Here is a 20,307-nt window from a genome sequence, read left to right as displayed (position 1 = left end):
TAATCCAATATGTGCAGTTCTATACATATTTTTCCAATTATCATGCTGCTCAAGAAAAATCAAATCAAAAAGGAAAAAATGAGAAAGAAAACAAAATGCAAGCAAACATCAATAAAAAAGTGAAAATATTATGTTGTGATCCACACTTAGTTCCCACAGTCCTCTCTCTGGGTACAGATGGCTCTCTTCATCACAAGACCATTGAAACTGGCCTGAATCACCTTGCAATTGAAGAGTACACATCCATCAGAATTGATCATCGTATAATCTTGCTGTTGCTGTGTACACTGTTCTCCTGGTTCTACTCACTTCACTTAACATCAACTCATGTATGTCTCTCCAGGCCTCTCTGAAATCATCTTGCTAATTATTTCTAATAGAAAAATAACATTCTATCATATTTATATATTATAACTTATTCAGCCATTCTCCAACTGATGGACATCCACTCAGTTTCCAGTTCCTTGCCATTTACAAAAAGGGCTGCTACAAACATGGGATATAGGCCTCATAGAGATCCTACTATATCAAAGGATATGCACAGTTTGATAGCCCTTTGGGCATAGTTCCAAATTACTCTCCAGAATGGTTGGATCAGTTCATAACTCTACTAACAATGTATTAGTGTCCCAGTTTTCCCACATCCCCTCCAAAATCCATCATTATAATAAGACAGGTGCAAACAATTGGAGAAAGATTAATTACTTAAGGAGAAGCCAAGCCAATATGATAAAAATGACAATTCTGACTAAATTTACTTATTCAGAATACCAAATAATTATTTTTATAGAGTTAAAAATAGTAACAAAATTTATTTGGAAGATTAAAAGGTCAAGAATATCAAGAGCATCAGTGAAAAAAAATTAAAGGAAGATAGCTCAGAAATTTCAGATTTCAGACTAAATTTCAGAGTGACAATTATCAAAACAATCCAGTACTATCTAAGAAATAGATTGGTGGATCAATGAAATAGATTAGATGAACAATATATAGTAATAAATGATTATAATAATCTAGTGTTTGAGGAACTCAAAGATCTAAGTTTTGGGGACAAGAACTCTTTATTTTATAGACATTTCTAAGGAAAATAGAAAACAGTTTGGTAAAAAGTAGATATAGACCAACATCTCAAATTCTTGGGTTGTTGATTAATGTATATATGATTTAGACATAAAAGGGTGGTATTATAAGCAAATTAGGGTAGTATGGAAAAATTACCTGTCAGATCTACAGATAAGGGAAGGATTAATGACCAAAAAAGAGAAAAAGAGGATAATAAGGAGTAACATTGAAATTATTACAAGAAATTAAAAAGTTTTTGCACAAACAAAAGAAATGCAGCCAAAATTAGAAGGAAAATATGAAACTAGAAAATAATTTTTACCATGAATTTCTCTGATAAAGGGCTCATTTCTCAAATATTTAGGACACCAAATCAAATTTATAAAAATAAAAGCCATCCCCCAATTGATAAGTGGTCAAATGATATGAACGGGCAGTTTTCAGATGAAGAAATCAAAGTTATCAATAATTATGTGAAAAATGCTCCAAATCACTATTGATTAGCGAAATGCATATTAAAACAACTCTGAGATACTATTTCATACCTATCAGATTGTCCAATATGACAGAAAAGGAAATTGACAAATGCTGAAGGAAATGTGGAAAAATAGGGTCACTAATGTATTGTTGGAAGAGTTGTGAACAGGTCCCACCATTCTAGAAAACAAACTGGGATGTGTACAATAGTTTCCAGAAATGCCATCACTAAGTTTATATCCCAAAAAGATCAAAGAAAAAAAAGGACCTATATTTACAAAAATTTTCATATCAATTTTTTTTGTGATAGAAATGGCTGTACAAGTTGCAGTACATGATTGTGATGGAATACTACTGTGCTGTAAGAACTGATGAGACAGATTGTTTTAGAAAAATCAGAGAAGATGAATGCAAAGTGAACTGAGTAGAACCAGGAGAACATTGTATACAATAACAGTATTGTAATGATCAACTGTGAAATACTTAGCTACTCTAATCAAGACAATGATCCAAGATAATTTTAAAGCTCCTAGTGAAAAATGCTGTCTACCTCCCGAGAGAGCTTAGTATAACATGAAAAATACTTTTCTCACTTTATTTTTCTTGTTTTTTCTTCTTTGCAACATGAATAATATGTTTTATGAGACTTCACATGTTTGATATATTGCATGCCTTCATAATGGGTAGGGGATGGGTTGGAGGGAGGAAGATAATTTGGAACTCAAAATTTAAAAAAGTGAAGAAAAAAAGAAAAAAGAGAAAGAAAAGGAGGAGAGGAGATAAAAAAGAAAGGGAAGGAGAAAGAGAAGGAAAAGAAGAAAGAACAACAATATCTGATAAGACATCCCTCCCATTCCTTTGCAGAAGTGAACGACTATAGGAGTACATCTAATGTTAGACTTTTGATGTCTTACTTAGTTTTGTGGATCCTTTCCCCTCTTTCTTTTCCTTTATTATAAGGGATAATCTTTTGTGAGGGGATGGAGAGAAGAATGCAGTGGAAATACAGATTATGTAACAAGACAATAAAATTTATTTTAACAAACAAACAAAAAAAACTTCATGGTGAAAAATAGCACTAATAGTTGGGATAGAAAGTTCTCATGTAGGAGATAAAATTTGATTTAAGTGTTAAAAGGAAACCAGAAACATATAAGGAAACTGCTTCTGAATCACCTCATATGGATAAATCTTCATTTCCTATCAGTTAGTGTGGAGTCAATTTCATTTTTTTTTTTTTTTTTTTTTTTTTTTTTTTTTTTTTTTGGTACTGTAACTTAGTATTCATCACAGCTCTCTTTTTGAAGAAATCATTCATAATATATAGACATAAGGTTTCTCATATCTTTTAGGTCTAGGTTGATCTCTATTATTGCTTAAACATGAGCTGTTTCTAAATTTTTTTGGGGGGGGGGATGGTCTGAGGCAATTAGGGTTAAGTGACTCGCCCAGGGTTCACACAGCCAGGAAGTATTAAATGTCTGAGGCTGAATTTGAACTCAGGTACTCCTGACTTCAGGACTGGTGCTCTATCCACTGCACTATCTAGCTGCTAATGCTATGTCATAATATTTTACATATTTCATTTTTGAAAACATCTTTTCACATCGGTAGGTTCTGTCAAATGCTGGTAGCAGTCCACAAGCATGTGATTTTACTTGAACATATTAATTACTTAGGAGACATTTTTAGAATTATATTGGATTCTTCTCTTGATATTTACCTTTTAGCAAGTGTCATTATATTGCAGATTAATCACTCCCAACCTAAGGTTAAATGGAAGCTCCTCAATTGCACAGTTAAATGGATTTTGAAATATGGAAATTTCTTTTGCACTTGCATAATGGTGATTGATGGTGATTCTTTTCATTCAGAAAAATGTTGATCGCAGCTCTGAGCTCAGAAAATAGTAATAAAACTTTTTTTCTTCTTCCTTTTCTTCTTAATTCCTGCTCCCTTCCCTTGTCCTTTGCTCTGGAATTGCCTGGCTCACTGTTGTTACCTTTCTGGCTCTTCCAAATCCTAGGGTTTCAGGCAGCTCCTCCTTAAAATGGTATATGTGTGGGTTGGTGGAATTGGCTCCATCCTTAAGATAATCACCAGGTTTCAAGGCACTGTCTCCTCTGGCTACTACCCCCTCTCCTCTCAGTCCTATGTGCCATACTCACCTTGCTCTTGGGGGACTGAGGAGAGGGATGAATCACAATGAACCTGAACTTGCCCCTTCTGGCAACAGGAGAGGAGTCAGTCTGGAGGGCACAGGGCAAGGAAGATGCTCCTTGCCAAAGTGAAGTCCCTGGGTTAGAGGGCCCTCCTCACAGGATCTTCTCTGGGCCCCACCTTGAGGGCCCAGAGGGTGAGTATGACCTGCTGAGCTAGCTCATAGAGGACCACAAGCTGGGGTAGGAGGTGGGGTGTGAATTAGAGAGGAGCAGATAAGAGCAGGAGGAGGAAAGGGAGGACAGCCAAAGAGGTAGAAAAGTCACAGAGCCAAAGAGAACCTAGAACCCGGAACCTGGAACCTTGAGACTGGAAAGGACCATTTAGGTCATCTTGTCCAATCTGCTCATTTTATAGAGGAGGAAATTGAAAGCCAGCGGAGAAATCACTTGCCTTGGGTAACTTAGAGGCCCAGCCAGGACTAGAACCCAAGCCTCTTTCATTCTAGTCTAGGGTCGCCTTTTTAAGCCTCTAAAGGGGGAGGTTAGGGCAATAAGAGGTGGGGGCTGACTTGGAAAAATAGGATTAGGGCAAAGGGCAGAGAGACATTAGTCCAGCATATCCCAGTGGCAATCTTCTGGACAAACTCCTCTTGACCCTGACCTTGGGCAATGACTCCTGGGACCCTGGGCCTGAGGCCAGCGGGAAGATGGCTTAGAGAACTCAGGTGTCCTTGTCTGTCTGCTTCGCCACGGTGCCTCCCGACATCCTACCGAATGCTTAGTTCCCATGTTCTGACAGGGGGAGGTGGGGAGGGGTCCTGTCTTTGGGGGCTATTCTCTGCCTCCTCCAGCTGCCTTCTGCTACCTACCCCCCATCCCTCAAGCTAGGCTGGAAAGTGGTGAGCACCATCGAGGGAGAGGCCAGGTATGCTCTGGGGTCATACCAATTTACCGGTTCAGGGGTCAGAACCAGAAGGGCTTTCCCATGATCGTCGCCAGAACTTCCCTGCTGTGCAAGTTACCAATAATGGAAAAAGAAGGCACCTGGGGCTGATTCCAAAATTCCAACCTGTGTCTTCTCGGTACCCTGACCCAAGGAAATACAGTTTCTTCCCAAGAAGGCAGGAGCAGAAAACATCCCAAGACCAGTGGGGCTTTTCTCCAGATGGGGATGTGTGCCTCTCCCCGAACATCGAGCTGGGGTCCCTGACCCCAGCAGGGCAGGGCTCCAGGAGAAATCTGGCTGTCCACTACTTTCCTGACTTCACACAGCAGGTCCAACAAAAGCAGGAGAATCTGAAGCCCAAGGTCTTATCATTCTGGGGACAGGTCAACAATTTCCAGGGTGGAAACCCAGCCCATGATTTCCCAAGGACAAAGACCTGGGCCACTAGTGAGAGAGAGGGTCCCCAGTGGAGCGTAGGCTGGGGAGCAAAGGACTCCCCGAGCCCAGTCCTGGGAGAGTTACTCCCCAACAGGCCTAACGTCTTGCGGGAACCAACAGAGAAGGCCAGCAGAAACCTTCTACAACAGTGTAAGCCTCTTCCCAGAGCCACAGGGGGTGAGGGAGGGCAAGGGAGGTGGGTGGACTCCAATCCCCATAGGAGGTTTCTATGTAGTACTTGGGGGTTTCCTGTTCACTCCAAAGATACTGGTACAGATATTCAAGCTCCCCAAAGATAGCGTCCTCCCTAGCAAGCCCAAACATAAGGAACCTACCCACCCAAGAAGGTGATAGACTGTCTCCTCCCTTCCTTATTGATAGACTGAGTGTTTCTTCCCTTCCTTATTCCTAGCGACCTCCGCGTTTCCCTCCTTAAGACCTAGCTCCTCAGTCTGCCGCTATTACCCACCTTGCTGTTCTATTTGCTCTGCTTCTCCAGAAGTCTGGTAAGCCCCATGGTACTCTAGGATTGGGGAAGGCACCCATTCTCCCTGGGCTTCCTCGTGCAGGAAGGTGACCCTGGCCCCTAACCCCTGGAGGTTTTTGGTGGTGTGGAGGAAAGTGGTGCTTTTTGTCTCAGAAGTTCCAGTCACTGTATCCTCAGGAATTGCCTTCTCCAGGGACCTTGTGAAGACTTTGCTGCAGTACAAGCTCTCAATGAGGTCCCTAAATGCCAATGCTAATACATCCACTATGGCTAAGAATTCCAAAGTGTGAGTTACAGAAAGATGGGGTGTGTGTGTGTGTGTGTGTGTGTGTGTGTGTGTGTGTTTGTGTGTGTGTATGTGTGTGTGTGTTTGTGTGTGCATATGTGTGTGAGAGAGAAAGAAAAAGAGACAGAGACACAAAGACAGAGACAGAGAGAGAAAGAGAGATAAAGGAAGAGACAGAGAGAGACAGAGACAGAGAAAAAGAGAGATGGAGGAGAGACAGACACAGACAGACAGAGACAGAGAGAAACAGAGAAAGGGAGACGGAGAGACAGAAAGACAAAAGGAAAGAGAGAGAAAGTGAGAGACAGACAAAAAGAAAGTGAGACAGAAAGAGAGATAGAGGGAGGTAGGTAGAGAGAGAGAGAAAGAGAGAGAGAGAGAGAGAGAGAGAGAGAGAGAGAGAGAGAGAGAAAGGAAGAGACAGAGAGAGAGAGAGAGAGAGAGAGAGAGAGAGAGAGAGAGAGAGAACAGAGACAGAGAGAGAAAGAGAGACAGAGAAAGGGAGAAGGAGACAGAGAAAGACAGGGAAAGAGAAAAAAGTGAGAGACAGAGACAGAAAGAGAAAGAAAGACAAAAAGAAAGTGAGACAGAAAGAGAGAGATAGAGAGGGAGAGAGAAAGAGACAGAGAAAGAGGGAAGAAGAGAGAGAAAGAGGGAGAGAGAGATATGCTAAGAGACAGACAGACAGAAACAGAGAGAGAAACAGAGAAAGGGAGGAGAGACAGAGAGACAAAGGGAAAGAGAGTCAGACAAAAAGAAAGACAGAAAGAGAGAGATGGAGAGACAGGGAAGAAGAGAGAGAAAAAGAGAAAGAGGGAGAATAGAGGAAGAGAGAGAGAGATGGAGAGACAGGGAAGAAGAGAGAGAAAAAGAGAAAGAGGGAGAATAGAGGAAGAGAGAGAGAGATGGAGGAGAGACAGAGAGAGAGAAAAAGAGATAGAGAAAGGAAGGAGAGAGAGAAAGACAGGGAAAGAGAAAAAAGTGAGAGAGAAAGAAAGACAAAAAGAAAGTGAGACAGAAAGAGAGAGATAGAGAGGAGGGAGGGAGAGAGAGAAAGCAAGGAAGAGGGAGAGAGAGGAAGAGAGAGAAAGAGAGAGACAGAGAGAGAGAGAGAGACAGAGAGAGAGAGATGGAGGACAGACAGACACAGAGACAGAGAGAAAGAGAGACAGAGAAAGGGAGAAGGAGAGAGAGAGAAAGAAAGGAGAGAGAAAGACAAGGAAAGAGAAAAAAAGAGAGACAGAGACAGAGAGAGAAAGAAAGACAAAAAGAAAAGTGAGACAAAAAGAGAGAGAGAGAGGGAGGGAGAGAGAGAACAGAGAGAGCAAAGGGAGATAGGGACAGAGAGGGAGAGAGATTGAAATTCATAAGATTCATAGAACAAGATATGTAGTGGGTCTAGAAGAGAGTTGAGAGGTCAAAGGGGGACATGTAATTAATAGTTCTTCTGGATTGAGTGGAAAGAGAAAAGGGACCAGAAACTATTTCCCAAGTTGGATTTGATGCAGATTATGGTTGGATGGGCATCCAATTCTAATTTTTAAGTAGATTAGGATGAAAAAAAAAGGAATGCTGAGTGATAATTGACTTTAGGTGCTTACAGAAAGATGTGATATGATAGAATGAAATACTGAATTGGAGTTAAGGGATGTGGGTTCAAATCTTCTACCAGTTCTTTAGGTGAATACTTGTATGACCTTCTTCTAAAATGTCAGCATTAAAATAGATAATTTGTAAGGTCTTTTCCAGCACTTAATCCTATGCAGACATATCCTTTTTTCAGCTTCAAGAATAGAAAATACAGAGGCAGGAGGAGAAGCAAGGGGCTTAGCTAATGCCTACAAGAGGAGTAATTCAGGACATGTGGTAAGGGAGAAGAAATAATGCCTGGCAAGCATACTATAAAGTGTGTGTGGCTACCTTTAAAATTAAGGAAAATTGGAATGAGTTAGTTATATTTTTAAACTGGGGGGGGGGGAGGTAAAGAGAGATGATTGTTTCCAAATGGTAGAATCATGACTGAGTCTTTAAGGGTCAGCCATGGATAACTATGAATTTTGAGACTCTTGTCAGAATGGACAACTCTGTTGCCCAAGGTTCCTAGGGATCGTTGGATTTAAAATTAGAAAGGACTTAGAGACCACTTTGACAACCCTTACATCTAACAGACCAGGAAGCAGGGTAAGATAGTAGAAATATGTCGTTCAACGTCATATAGGAAAGAAGTAGCAAGGCTGAGATCTGAACCCGGTTCTTCTGAATCCAGAGTTTGGGCTCTCTCTGGCAACACCAACCAACCACCCAGCAGCATTTATTAAGTGCTTTGGATGTCTACACACTGTGCTAGGCACAGGTACACAAAGGCCAAACAAAACAATGCCCTCCCTTGAGAAGTTTCTAGTCTTTTCAGAAGGTAACATATACACCCAGCAGCCAGTACCAAATATATCCCAAGCAAATGCAAGATAATGTCAGGGGGGGTCAGAATGCTGACCAACTGAGGAGAATCAGGGGACAGGCTGCAAGGAGAAGGCGGCACTTCCTTCCCTTGGAGAGAACGAGTGCATTCTAGCCATGGGCTAATGGCCCGTCCAAAGGTAAGGAAGCTGCAGATGGAAAGTTGTGTTTGAGGGACAGACTGTCTGGACCACAGAGTATGTAAATATTTGGGGGGAGGGACAAGGCAAGTGGGATGTGATGTATAGTAAATCTGGAAAGATATCTGGATATCTGGAAACTAGATGGTAAAGGGCTTTGAATATCAGCTAGAGGCACTTTTGTATTCAGGCCTTAGAGATGGCAAGGAACCACTAAAGCTTCTTGCAGTGGGAAATGATCTATGTTTCAGGAATCTCTCTTTGATAGCTGTGTAAAAGATGAATTGGAGATTGGAGAGACTAGAAACAGGAAAAGCAATATTGCAGAAGTCAAGGTAATAAGATAATAAAGGCCTGAACTAGAATGGTGATCATATGAGTGGAGAGGATTAATTGACAAGATTTTATCAATTGAATAGATATGGTAAGGAAGTGGGATTGGAAGAGTGAAGACCTGAGGAAAGCTCTGTGCTTGTGAACCCAAGTGATTAGAAAGATGGCAGTCTATCTGATAGAAATAGAAATTAAGGAAGGTGAGTTTGAGGGGAAAGATAATGAGTTCTCTTCTGGACATTCCGAGTTTGAAATGCATATGGGACATGTATTTTAAAATATCCCATAAGTAATTAGTGATGTGGGAACAGAGTTTGGGAGAGTAGAGAATAAGGTTGGAGTAGAGATCTGTGAATATCTTCATATAGAAGATCATTAAATTGATGAGATTGCCAAGAGAAAGAGTATAAGGAGAGAGAAGAGTATAGAGCTTAAAAGTGCACCCACAGTTAGTGGATGGAACATAATAACAGCTAATTCTTATATACCACATTAAGGTTTATTAAACTATTTACCTCATTTATGAGATAATACCATGAGAAATAGATGCTATTGTTATCTCCATTCTACAGATGAAGAAATGAAACAGATGAAGATTACATTACTTGCCCAGTGCTACACAGTTAGGAAATGTCTGAGACTGGATTTGAACTCAAGTCTTCCTGACTTTAGGTTTAGGTCTAATGCTCTAAATACCAATAGATAACAGGTGATGATCCAGCAAGAAAGATGATAGGACAATAATCAAGGGAGAACAATGTCACAAAAACTCAGAGAGAAGAGAATATTAAGGAAAAAGAGATTAATCATGTGCCAAATGCTGTCAAGAATTAGGGAGACTGAGAAGACATTAAATGTGGCAATTAAAACACCACTGATAACTTTGGAGTAGTTTCAGTTGAGTGATAAGTTCAGAAACCAAACTGTAATGTCCTAAGTAATGAAGTAGTAGATGAGTAGAGGTGGTTTTCTATGGAATTTGGGTGAGAGAAAGAATATAGCTAGATAGAGTTCTTTTTTTTTTTTTTTTTTTAAAGACTGGTGGAAACTTGGGTGTGTTTGTAGGCATCAAAGAAAAATCAGTAAATAGGGGAAGACTGAAGATTGGAGGAGTGATTGTTGGGACAGTATTCTTATAGAGGCAAAAGGAAATGAGGTCCAGGGTATAAGCAGAAGGGTTGGCCTTCTTCATTAAAGTCTGAAGTTAATGAATAGGAAATTTGGAAGTTTGGAGATAGCAAAGATGAAGGTTCAGAGGAGAGCTAGATAAATGGTTTCTCTTTTCTTCAGTAAAATATCAGGCAAAGTCCCCTGAGAGATCCTCCACCCACAGGGGTGGAGGTTGGTATAGAAAGTGTGAAGAGAGAAGACAAGATTTGAAGCTACTTTTGTGGGGATTGCTATCCAGCCAAATGGGGAAATGCAAAAGAATTGCTGAAAGGCTATGAGGGCCCAGTTGAAATCAGAGAACATGAATTTGGAATGGAGTCATCAGTATTGAATGGGGCCATCTTCAGCATTTTTTCCAGCAAAAGAACAAGAGGATGAACTCATGGTGGTCATCCTTGTGGCCCCCGATGATTGTACACAGTAGACCCTTAACAATTTTTTTTTAAATAGCTTTTTATTTAGAAGTTATGTGCATGGGTTATTTTATAGCATTGACAATTGCAAAACCTTTTGTTCCAATTTTTCCCCTCCTTTCCCTACCCCCTCCCCCAGATGGCAGGTTGACCAATACATGTTAAATATGTTAAAGTATAAATTAAATATAAAATAAGCATACATGTCCTAACCGTTAATTTGCCGTACAAAAAGAATCAGACTCTGAAATAGTGTACAATTAGCTTGTGAAGGAAATCAACAATGCTGGTGGACAAAAATAGAGGGATTGGGAATTCTATGTAATGGTTCATAGTTCATCTCCCAGAGTTCTTTCGCTGGGTGTAGCTGGTTCAATTCATTCCTGCTCCACTGGAATTGATTTGGTTCATCTCATTGCTGAAGATGGCCTAGGTCCATCAGAATTGATCATCATATAGTATTGTTGTTGAAGTACATAATGATCTCCTGGTCCTTCTCATTTCACTCATCATGAGTTCATGTAAGTCTCTCCAGGCCTTTCTGAAATCATCCTGCTGGTCATTTCTTACTGAGCAATAACATTCCATAACATTCATATACCACAATTTATTTAGCCTTTCTCCAATTGATGGGCATCCACTCAGTTTCCAGTTTCTGGCCACTACAAAGAGGGCTGCCACAAACATTCATGCACATACAGGTCCTTTCCCTTCTTTAAGATCTCTTTGGATATAAGCCCAGTAGTAACACTGCTGGATCAAAGAGTATGCACAGTTTGATAACTTTTTGAACATAGTTTCAAATCGCTCTCCAGAATGTCTGGATCCATTCACAATTCCACCAACAATGTATCAGTAACAAATATTTTTAAATGAATGAGTATTCTGATTATCCAGCAGGGAGAGTAAAAATCTTGGTTTGGGGGTGATGGTCAGCTTTTAGGAAGAAAAGTAGTCAAGAGATTTTGGACCCTTGCCTCCCAGTTTTCTCATTTGTCTCATACTCTTCACTGTATCCTGCAGGCCAAAAAACAGGCAAACGGTGAAACTTAAACCAGCTCTTATCAGCAGCTGCTCGGATGACACATCGGGGCCCCAGAAACGGTTCCACCCATTTCGGGTGCGCTTTGCAGACGAAAGCCCCAAGGACATGGCATTGCGATACTGGGAGAGGAACTATGACGGTGAGAAGGAGAAAGGGAGATGTCTCTGTGCCTCAAGCCGGCCTTAGCCTCTACTGGGTCCCTCTGAAGGGGCCACTGGCTGTGAGAACCCTGTACTCATTGGGACAGAGGGACTAAGCAGAGACTCGGTGCCTGGGGTCCATTGCCAAAGCGGGTAGCTGGGGGAAATACCATCCTCATATAATCCTGAGGCTAAAGGAGCACAGTTAGGGAATGGGCTGTCTACCTTTCAGCCTGCAGACTCTGCAGGAAATCAAAGAATTTGGGTACAGGTAAAGGAACACTGGACTAGAAGTTAGGAGAACTAGGTTTGTATTCCAGCTGTGTAACCCAGCATATATGACACTTCTCAGCCTCAGTTTCCACATTTGTTAAATGAGGGAATTGAACAAATAAAGGAAAATCCAGATGATTTCTGTAAAGTCCCTTCTGGTGCTAACAATCAATGAATGAATATAAATACTAGATGCCAGACACTCCCGAGGTGGGGTGGGAGGACACTAGAAGATGGCAATGAATATTTTTTGTGTGAAGGAGATGAGGTTCTTGGAGGATTTCCTAAAGATGAGATCTATTTGATGTGAATCCAAGGCTACTTACTACTCTATTCTTGCCCCACCCCCCAAAAATATCTTTTGATTGGCAATAGCCATGACATTTGAGCTAGAATACTGAAGTTTGTCCCAAATAGAATTTTTTCCTCCTTATCAAGGAATCATCTCCTCTAACCTTCAGAGGATGCACAACAGCCCTGCCAATTTAACCAGAGTTGAAAGAAGATGTGAAAGAAATGATTCCCTCCCTCTACACAAGGAAATTTTCCTTTAGACTATGTTTGGAACTGAGAATAGCAAGAGAGATTCTTAGGACTTTTCAAAAACCAAACCTTGTTGGAGTCAACAAGGGATTGATTCAAAGGTCCCTTTTCTTCCATCACTCCCCCTGATCTGTTGCAATCCCCAAAGGGACAGGGATATAAATTCACTCCATTAATAATTGCTTTGAGATCACCTAAACTCATTTCCACTTGTGATTGAAGTTGTGTCTATTATCAGGGTAGCAGAGCAGTTAAGCTATAGGTACAGGAAGAGAGTGGTTTTTGCCAGAAGCTCAATTAAGAGCACTAGTCTAGTCCTACTGTGAGCTTAACTGTAGGCCATATGCTAAAACATGAAGAACCTGGACTTTATTCTGTTGTTGTAGTTCTGTAAATTATCTAATTTATTTATTGTCACGGTTGGTGAGACTGGGGAATTTTGTGGCTTTGCTTGCATTGTGTATCTTGTGCCTTGGGCTGTGATGTAAGCTGCCTGAGGTTTTAGCTAAAATCTATACCAAAGGTCTGAGTGACAATAACTGCCAGAAGCAGATCAATGCCAGGGGGGTGTTATTGCCGGGAGCTTAGAGACTTTTCTGTGTGTGTGTGTTTATGTGTATGTGTGTTTTGATCTTGATAAAAATGAAAGTCAAATCCTCATCTTCAGAGGTAAGAAATGGACCCTCCTCATTAATTCAACCAGCATTTATTTAGCGAGCACATAGTATGTCTAAAGTTATTTGCTAGACATTGTGGATATAAGGCATGGTCCCCACCAAATAGTTTGACTTTGTACAAATCACAACTTCTCTTGGGTTTTAATTTCATCTGTGAAATGAGGGTGTTGGGTTAAATGCTCTCTGTAGCCCTGTCCAACTGTGATCCTAGCAGAAATAAGATATATATCAATAGCTATCTTGCAATGTAAAATGTGATATGTACCATGGAGCTTTGAAGGGATGTAGTAAGATCACATCTGATGAGAAGATCAAAAGTCTTCAGAGAAGAGGTGATTTTTGAGTTTGGGGCTTGAAGAATGGGTCAGATTTGAAGAAGGGAGGAAGAAAGCATTACAGGAAGACATAGAAGGAGGAGGCAAGGCACAGAGCAAGGAAAATGCTCTAAGAAAAGCAACCACAGTTATTCCTTCTACATCATGACTTTCTCCACTGCAGTTTCACTGTATTGTGGATCAGCATAAGAAAAGGTAATTTGGGGGGAGTTATGTGGAAACTGCAGATGACAAAGGCCAACGGATAGCAGAGAAAAAATTAAGAAATTCAATAAATAAATAAAATATATACCTAGAATTATATAATATCAACATATTACCATAATAATTTGACTTCTTCTCTGGTATGAAGAGAAGGCTGAAAATTTTTATGTGGATTTTCTAGATTATGGGGCACCACAACCCTAACTCCCACTATGTGGAAGGGATAACTGTAGTCCTGATTTGACACAAACATAGGATTTGTGGGAAGGAGGTGGTTAAAACACGAAGAAATATAGGCTCTGTCCAAATCACTGAGGACTTTGAATAACAATAGGTAATCAATAGAGAACTTCAGAAAGTTAGGACTTGTAACAATGGTATGGATGCACCCACACGGTGACAAAAAGCTGGCTTTGGAGCCAGACAAACCTTGGTTCAATCCTGCTTCTCTCTGACACACACTGTATAGGTGGATGCCCCATAGGAACTATGAGTTGCAGAAATGGTGACAATTACTTCAATAGAGGGAGTTTCCTTATTCAGGAATTCCATATATCAATTAACTCAGAGATCCAGTCATTATCCATTAATTTATGGCTTAAACAGGATGGGCTAGAGATCTATCATCTCTGGACTGAACAACTCTGCAGGACTGGAAATGGAAAGAAGCATGGATAATAAATACAGGATGACTTGGTACCTGGAAGAACGTGGATTTGAAAGAGAAGAAGGAATCAACTAAGACCTTAAGGTTAAGGGATGGATGGAATGAAGAAAAACTAAGATGAAGTCACCGACAATCGGGGCAGTCGGGATTGTCATCCTCAACCACTGAAAATGCAAGGAGAAACCCTCCTCTTTGGTGCAAACGTTCCAGCCTTGAAAAGTGTTCAGGCAACAAAACTTGAATGAAGACTGTTAACTGTAAAGGCAGAGAAAACCCTACCCTACCTGGAGTTAGGACAAATAATTCCATTCCTAGCTCAACCTCTTAATCCAAAACATTCTGGTTTCGGAGGTGGTTTCTGTGTGGATCTGGGAATTTGAGTTAGGATCAAGTGCTATAAGTTATTAAGAGGCATTATTTTAAAATTTTTATTGATGCCTTTTAAAAATTTTTATATGAAAATAAACTCTAGATGTTTTCCTTTCTTCCCTCTCCATTCTTTTGTAACAAAGGATAGAAAAACAATTAAGCAAAACTAACAAGCATATCTATTCTATTTAAAATGAGATGCACCATTCCAGACCCGCAGTCCCCCACCTCTTGAACTAAAAGAATATTTCCTAATTTCTTTCCACAAGCCAAGAATTGGGCATTATAATCACATAGCATTCAGCTTCATTTGATTGTTAACAAAGAATTTTCTAGTAATTAGAGCTAGGCATAAAAAAACAGGTTTTTTTGTTCTGTATTTTAACAAACACTAAAAAATAAAAATATTCCTATATACAAAATAGAATAGAAAGAGGATAATAATAGCAGATAACATTTATATAGTGCTTACTATGTTCCAGGCACAGTGCTGAGTGCTTTACAATTATTATCTCATTTAATAGATGACATGTGAAACCATGAGTCTCTTATAGCTTTCTTTCTTTGAAGTATATAATAAACTCAACATGTTACTCTCAAAAGCTGTCTTGTTTGTCTCATTTCCTTTTATTCTCTTATGTGCATTAAAAATGCATCAATGACCCTCTTTTCTTCTTCTTCTTCTTCTTCTTCTTCTTCTTCTTCTTCTTCTTCTTCTTCTGCAATACAGTAGCTACCTCCTTCTATCTCAAATTCCCCTAAATTAAAAACAAATTCTTAAAACAAATAACCACAGACAATCAAAACAAATTCACAATTTGCCATGCCCAAAAATATGTCTCATTTTGCACTTGTCAGGAGTGGGTAGCGTGTTTTGTTATTAGTTCTCCATCAAAGTTTTTAAAGCATTCCCAAGTAGTTTTTCTTTATACTGTTGCTACTATATACATTTTTCTCCTAGTTCTGCTCACTTCATTCTGTGTTCATTCAAATTTTTCCATTCAAGATTGAAATCATCTCATCCCTTTTATAATTTCTTATGACACAATTTTCCATTACATTCATAAACCATAGTTTGCTTTTAACTATTCACCATTTGAGGGTAATATTTTGTTTCTCTTTTCTTGCTGTTACATAAAGAGCTTCTATAAATATTATTTGTATATACCCTAATAGTAGCATCACTAAAGATGGATAGTTAAGTGAATTTTTGAGTATAATCCCAAATAGCTTTCTAGAGATAATTAGATCAGCTTACAGCTCCACCCATTAGTGTGTCCATCTTTCCACAAACCCTCCAACAGTTGTCTTTTTCCATTTTTGTCATGTTTGTCAATCTGATGGCTATGAGATGGAGCCTCAAAGTTGTTTTAATTTTCATTTCTCTATTAATTAGAATATTTTTGCATAATGTGATTGGTTACTTTGATTTTTGAGAACTGCCTGTTCATATCATTTGATCTTTTTTTTTTTTTTTTTTTTTGAGAATTCTGTGAACTGGTGTGGTAGTAGAGGGGGGATAATAGGTAGGAGAAGACCACATCTTTAAAGTTCTTGAAGTAGTTAATGTTTAGGGTTTTTACCTGTTGCTCCCTAGATGAGAATTCCATTTTCTTTAGTATAAAAGATATTCAGATTCTGTTATTTTCTCCTCTCCAGTTCAGAGGAGCCTCCTCAAGAGCCCAGTACCCTATAAGTCTCCAGAAGTTATTCCAGGGAAATTGGGGATTTGGATGGAGAAAATCCCAAGGAATGGACTTCAGCAGACGAACCTGTGGCGAGATGAATTCATTCGTCCTGGGAGAATGGATAACATACCCATGTAAGGTTTTTCTTTTTTTTGTAAACTAGGAGCAGTTCCAATTTCTAGGGACTCTTAGAGGCCATGGTGATAAGACCAGATCTGACCTAGCTCCCTGATAGCCATCCCAGAGGAGGCCTTATTGTATAGATGTACTAATGAGGGTGCTGAGTGATATTTTTGTGACTTCTGACTACATTTGGGGCCAAATCCCCTTGTTGTAGCTGGTTGCTGGAAGGGAAGGAAGTGGCTTCCGTTGTTGGTGGTGTTGGGTCATTCAGTCATATCGGACTGTTCAGGACCCCACAGACCATTCTGCCCATGTGGCTTTCTTGGTAAAGATCTAGGAGTGGTTTGCCATTTCCTTCTCCAGTGGATTAAGGCAGACATTAAGGCTTGTCCAGGCTCACACCGCCATGTCTGAGGCCATGTTTGGACTCAGGACTTCTAACTCCAGGCCTAGCACTCCATCACTAAATTACCCAGCTGCTCTTTAAAAGATGATGTGAGATTCATATACATATACTTAGCCAATAAAAATCCCCAAATTCACTAATAATGCTTTTTGAATTGATTTGTGTTGACTTCCCCAAGATAAATATATTCTATACACTTTCTTTTATGATTTCTTTCCTCCTTCAAGCCCACACTAAATTGCTATCCAGGGCCACTCAAAATTCATGCTTTCACACAGTATTTGGTCCTTTGCTGCTTCCTCAAAGCCTTTTATCTCTTCCCGAGTCCTTATCAAATTTGTCAGTAATTCTTCCAAATTTTGTCCACTCTCCCTAAGCTTTCCAGTTTCACCTTGTTTTTCTCCCTCTTAGATGTACAGTAGAAAGAACCTGGATTTGATATCCAAGGGGGCCTGGGTTCAAATCCTTCCTCTGCCACTTAAAAATCTCTTATTACTATGAGTATGACCTTAGACAAGCCACTCCCTCTCTATATCTCAGTTTCCTCATCTGTAAAATGAATGGGTTGGACTAGGTGATCTCTAAGATGCTTTCCAGTTCTAAATCGATGCTCCTCTAACTTTGACAATTTTGCTGGGTGGGAGATTACCTAACTCTAACCAGATCCCCCACCTTTTCCCTAAAGATCTGTCTTGATCCATCTTTTCCCAACCCTAACCCTCTCTCTAACTTTTCAAACTCCATCAGGTACCAAGTCCTGGCAATCTTTATAACGCATCTCCTGGACCCCAAGTGGGACCCCAGTTAAATCAATGTCTCCCTACCTCAGATCTCTCCCTCCTAACTTCAGTACTACACACTCTAGGTGGAAGAGTGAAGATGAACTAACTGAGGAACATAAGTTCAAACTTCTGGGCATATTGATTTATTAAGCAATGCATATCAATTACTCAACAAATTAGGCCCAGGCATTCTCAGCTTTGACAATGGAGCCCAATACAAGGGGAGACAGATTTTTATGCATTAAAAACAATCAAATAAGACTAATTAAAAGAAAGCAAATACAACAGAACATTAAAAATGGAAAGTCAAGTTAAAATTAATTTCCATTAACAGCAATTAAGCATCTACTATGAATAGGACCCTGTGCATTAAGGGGAAATACAATGATCAACAAGATACTGACCTTGCTCCTTCAGGAGAGGGCCTAATAAGGAGATAAGACAGCAAACACCAATAATCACAAAAGAAAATAGGATAATCAATTGGTGAAAGAGCCATAAAGTGTTATAGAGTCTGAGACTCTTCTTTTTTGGGGAAGCAGTTTGAGAGGAGGAAGTAACAGTATCTGAGGCAGGATTTGAAATTTGTTCTTCCTAAATCCAAGACCAGTGCATATCTACTAATACAGAGTATACAAAGGGTACAAAATTAGGTAATTAATTTTTCTAATTGAAAGAAAAATTAGAGACTTTCCAAGTTGGGAAGGGATGAGCAAATAGGTGCAATCTCCTAAAATCAGGAAAAAAGTACTATCTGTCTCCCCAAGTGCCTAAATCAAAGGAACATGGAAAGAATAACTGACTGATCAGTATAGGCCCAGTTTTCAGATAAGACACATAGTTTACTTGGGATGTTTAATTGTGAGAAAACTCTTTGCATCATCTAGGCCTTTAATTAAAGGTCTCTAAGCAGCAAGCAGAAGTGGTCCAGTTCCCAGCCACACAGGGTTGGGCTCAAAAAATACAGCAATGTTCTCTCACAACTCCCAGTTGATTTCATACAGAGACTGGGGAATGGGGAAAGTAGGATACCATTTTTTCTGATTTCAGAGAATTGTACCTATTCACTCTCCCCCTCCTAATTTGAAATATATACTCTTCTTTTTTTTTTTTTATTTTTATTTAATAGCCTTTTATTTACAGGTTATATGTATGGGTAACTTTACAGAATTAACAATTGCCAAATCTCTTGTTCCAATTTTTCACCTCTTACCCCCCATCCCCTCCCCCAGATGGCAGGATGACCAGTAGATGTTAAATATATTAAAATATAAATTAGATACACAATAAGTATACATGACCAAACCGTTATTTTGCTGTAAAAAAAGAATCAGACTCTGAAATATTGTACAATTAGCTTGTGAAGGAAATCAAAAATGCAGGTGTGCATAAATATAGGGATTGGGAATTCAATGTAATGGTTTTTAGTCATCTTCCAGAGTTCTTTCTCTGGGCGTAGCTGGTTCATATATACTCTTCTTAATGAAAAGTTCTATGTTAATCCCCTGTTCAAAAACCTTCAGCAGTCTCCCCCTCAATGAAGTAAAAAAATCACTGAATCATAGAATTTAGAGCTGGAAGATACCTTAAAAGTCATCCAATCAAGCCCCACCCCCCTTAATCTTATGGTTAAACAGAATAGCTAAAATAACTTGTTCAAGATCACAAATGTGGTATAGTTCAATGGAGTAAAATTCAGATGTAGCCATTTGGCCTGTTGGCTGCCTTAGACTTATTGACTTAGAAAACCACATGTTGTGGCTCATACCTAGAATGCTGTTATGGATAGAGGACAGGACCTGGAGGCAGGAGGACCTGAACTCAAATGCTGCTTCAGAACCTTGCTAGCTGTGTCTGACCCTGGGCAGATCACTAAACCCTGACTGTGTAAAAACCCCTATATATGAAAGAAAATCACGTTCCATTCTTTATGTTCTATTATATTTTTATTTATTTTATTAATAGGTCCCAGTAATATTTCAATGTAGTTTGGGCTGAACTTGGATGTAGTGCTTGAGTCAGCTGCTCTGGGTTGATGCTCTGGTTTAGTCAAGACATTTGATCTTGGATTCAGGAAGACCTATTTTTCAAATCCTACCTAAGATAGTTACTGTATTACTTCCTATTCTCAACTATCTCCCCTCAAAAAACCCCAAAATAAACAAAAGTGGAGGGGAGCTATCTGAGCCTCAGATTCTTTATAACACTTTATGGCTCCTTCACCAGCTGATTATCCTATTTTCTTTTGTGGTTATTGGTACTTCCTGTCTTATCTCCTTATTAGACCCCTTCCTGTAGGAGCAAGGTCAGCCTTGTTGATCACTGTATTTCCCTTAATGCCTACTTTGCACAGGGTCCCTACTCACAGTAGATGCTTAATTACTGTTAATGGAATTGAATTTTAACTTAATTTTGCCCGTATAAAAATGTTAGGTAGTGGAAAGGATAAGATGTTTTTTACCCAAGTTAAAACCTAGTTATCACCTTTATCCACAGTGATTCCTCTGGGTAACTACTGTATTTTATATAAAGATTGTGCTAGGAGATTAGAAAATAATATAACTGGAAGAATGAATATTGAAATAATTTCATAGCACTTGCTATGGGCTAAGCAATAGAAATGAAAAATTCCAGAGCAAAGATACTACCTCCATCTCCATCCCTCCACCCCTAATTCTCAAATC

The 20,307-nt window shown here is 39.5% G+C and overlaps 1 protein-coding gene and 1 long non-coding RNA gene across 6 annotated transcripts in view; one reads left to right on the top strand and one right to left on the bottom strand.

Annotated features, from left to right (window-relative positions):
- Positions 1-3,729: 3,729 nt before the first annotated feature.
- Positions 3,730-20,307, top strand: part of C2H9orf50 (chromosome 2 C9orf50 homolog) — a 19,653-nt gene continuing 3,075 nt past the window's right edge. The window contains exons 1-7 of one of the 4 annotated variants that reach the window (XM_031954796.1): positions 3,730-3,895; positions 4,590-4,626; positions 5,180-5,235; positions 5,498-5,591; positions 5,766-5,858; positions 11,395-11,555; positions 16,284-16,446. In XM_031954796.1, coding sequence (XP_031810656.1) covers positions 3,745-3,895; positions 4,590-4,626; positions 5,180-5,235; positions 5,498-5,591; positions 5,766-5,858; positions 11,395-11,555; positions 16,284-16,446 — 755 coding nt within the window. In that variant the 5' untranslated portion in view covers positions 3,730-3,744. Of the gene's footprint in view, positions 3,896-3,982; positions 5,236-5,497; positions 5,592-5,765; positions 5,859-11,394; positions 11,556-16,283; positions 16,447-20,307 lie in introns of those variants that run through there. The other 3 variants (XM_031954794.1, XM_031954795.1, XM_031954793.1) reach the window with 3 other exon arrangements.
- LOC116421786 overlaps positions 11,209-20,307 on the bottom strand; it is a 25,491-nt gene continuing 16,392 nt past the window's right edge. The window contains exon 3 of one of the 2 annotated variants that reach the window (XR_004232321.1): positions 11,209-11,388. This is a non-coding gene — a long non-coding RNA (uncharacterized LOC116421786). Of the gene's footprint in view, positions 11,389-15,084; positions 15,383-20,307 lie in introns of those variants that run through there. The other variant, XR_004232320.1, reaches the window with a different exon arrangement.

This window comes from Sarcophilus harrisii, chromosome 2 (assembly GCF_902635505.1).
Source record: "Sarcophilus harrisii chromosome 2, mSarHar1.11, whole genome shotgun sequence".
Lineage (NCBI taxonomy): Eukaryota > Metazoa > Chordata > Mammalia > Dasyuromorphia > Dasyuridae > Sarcophilus > Sarcophilus harrisii.
Note: the sequence above shows the minus strand (reverse complement) of the source record. Positions and strands in the feature narration are given on the sequence as shown.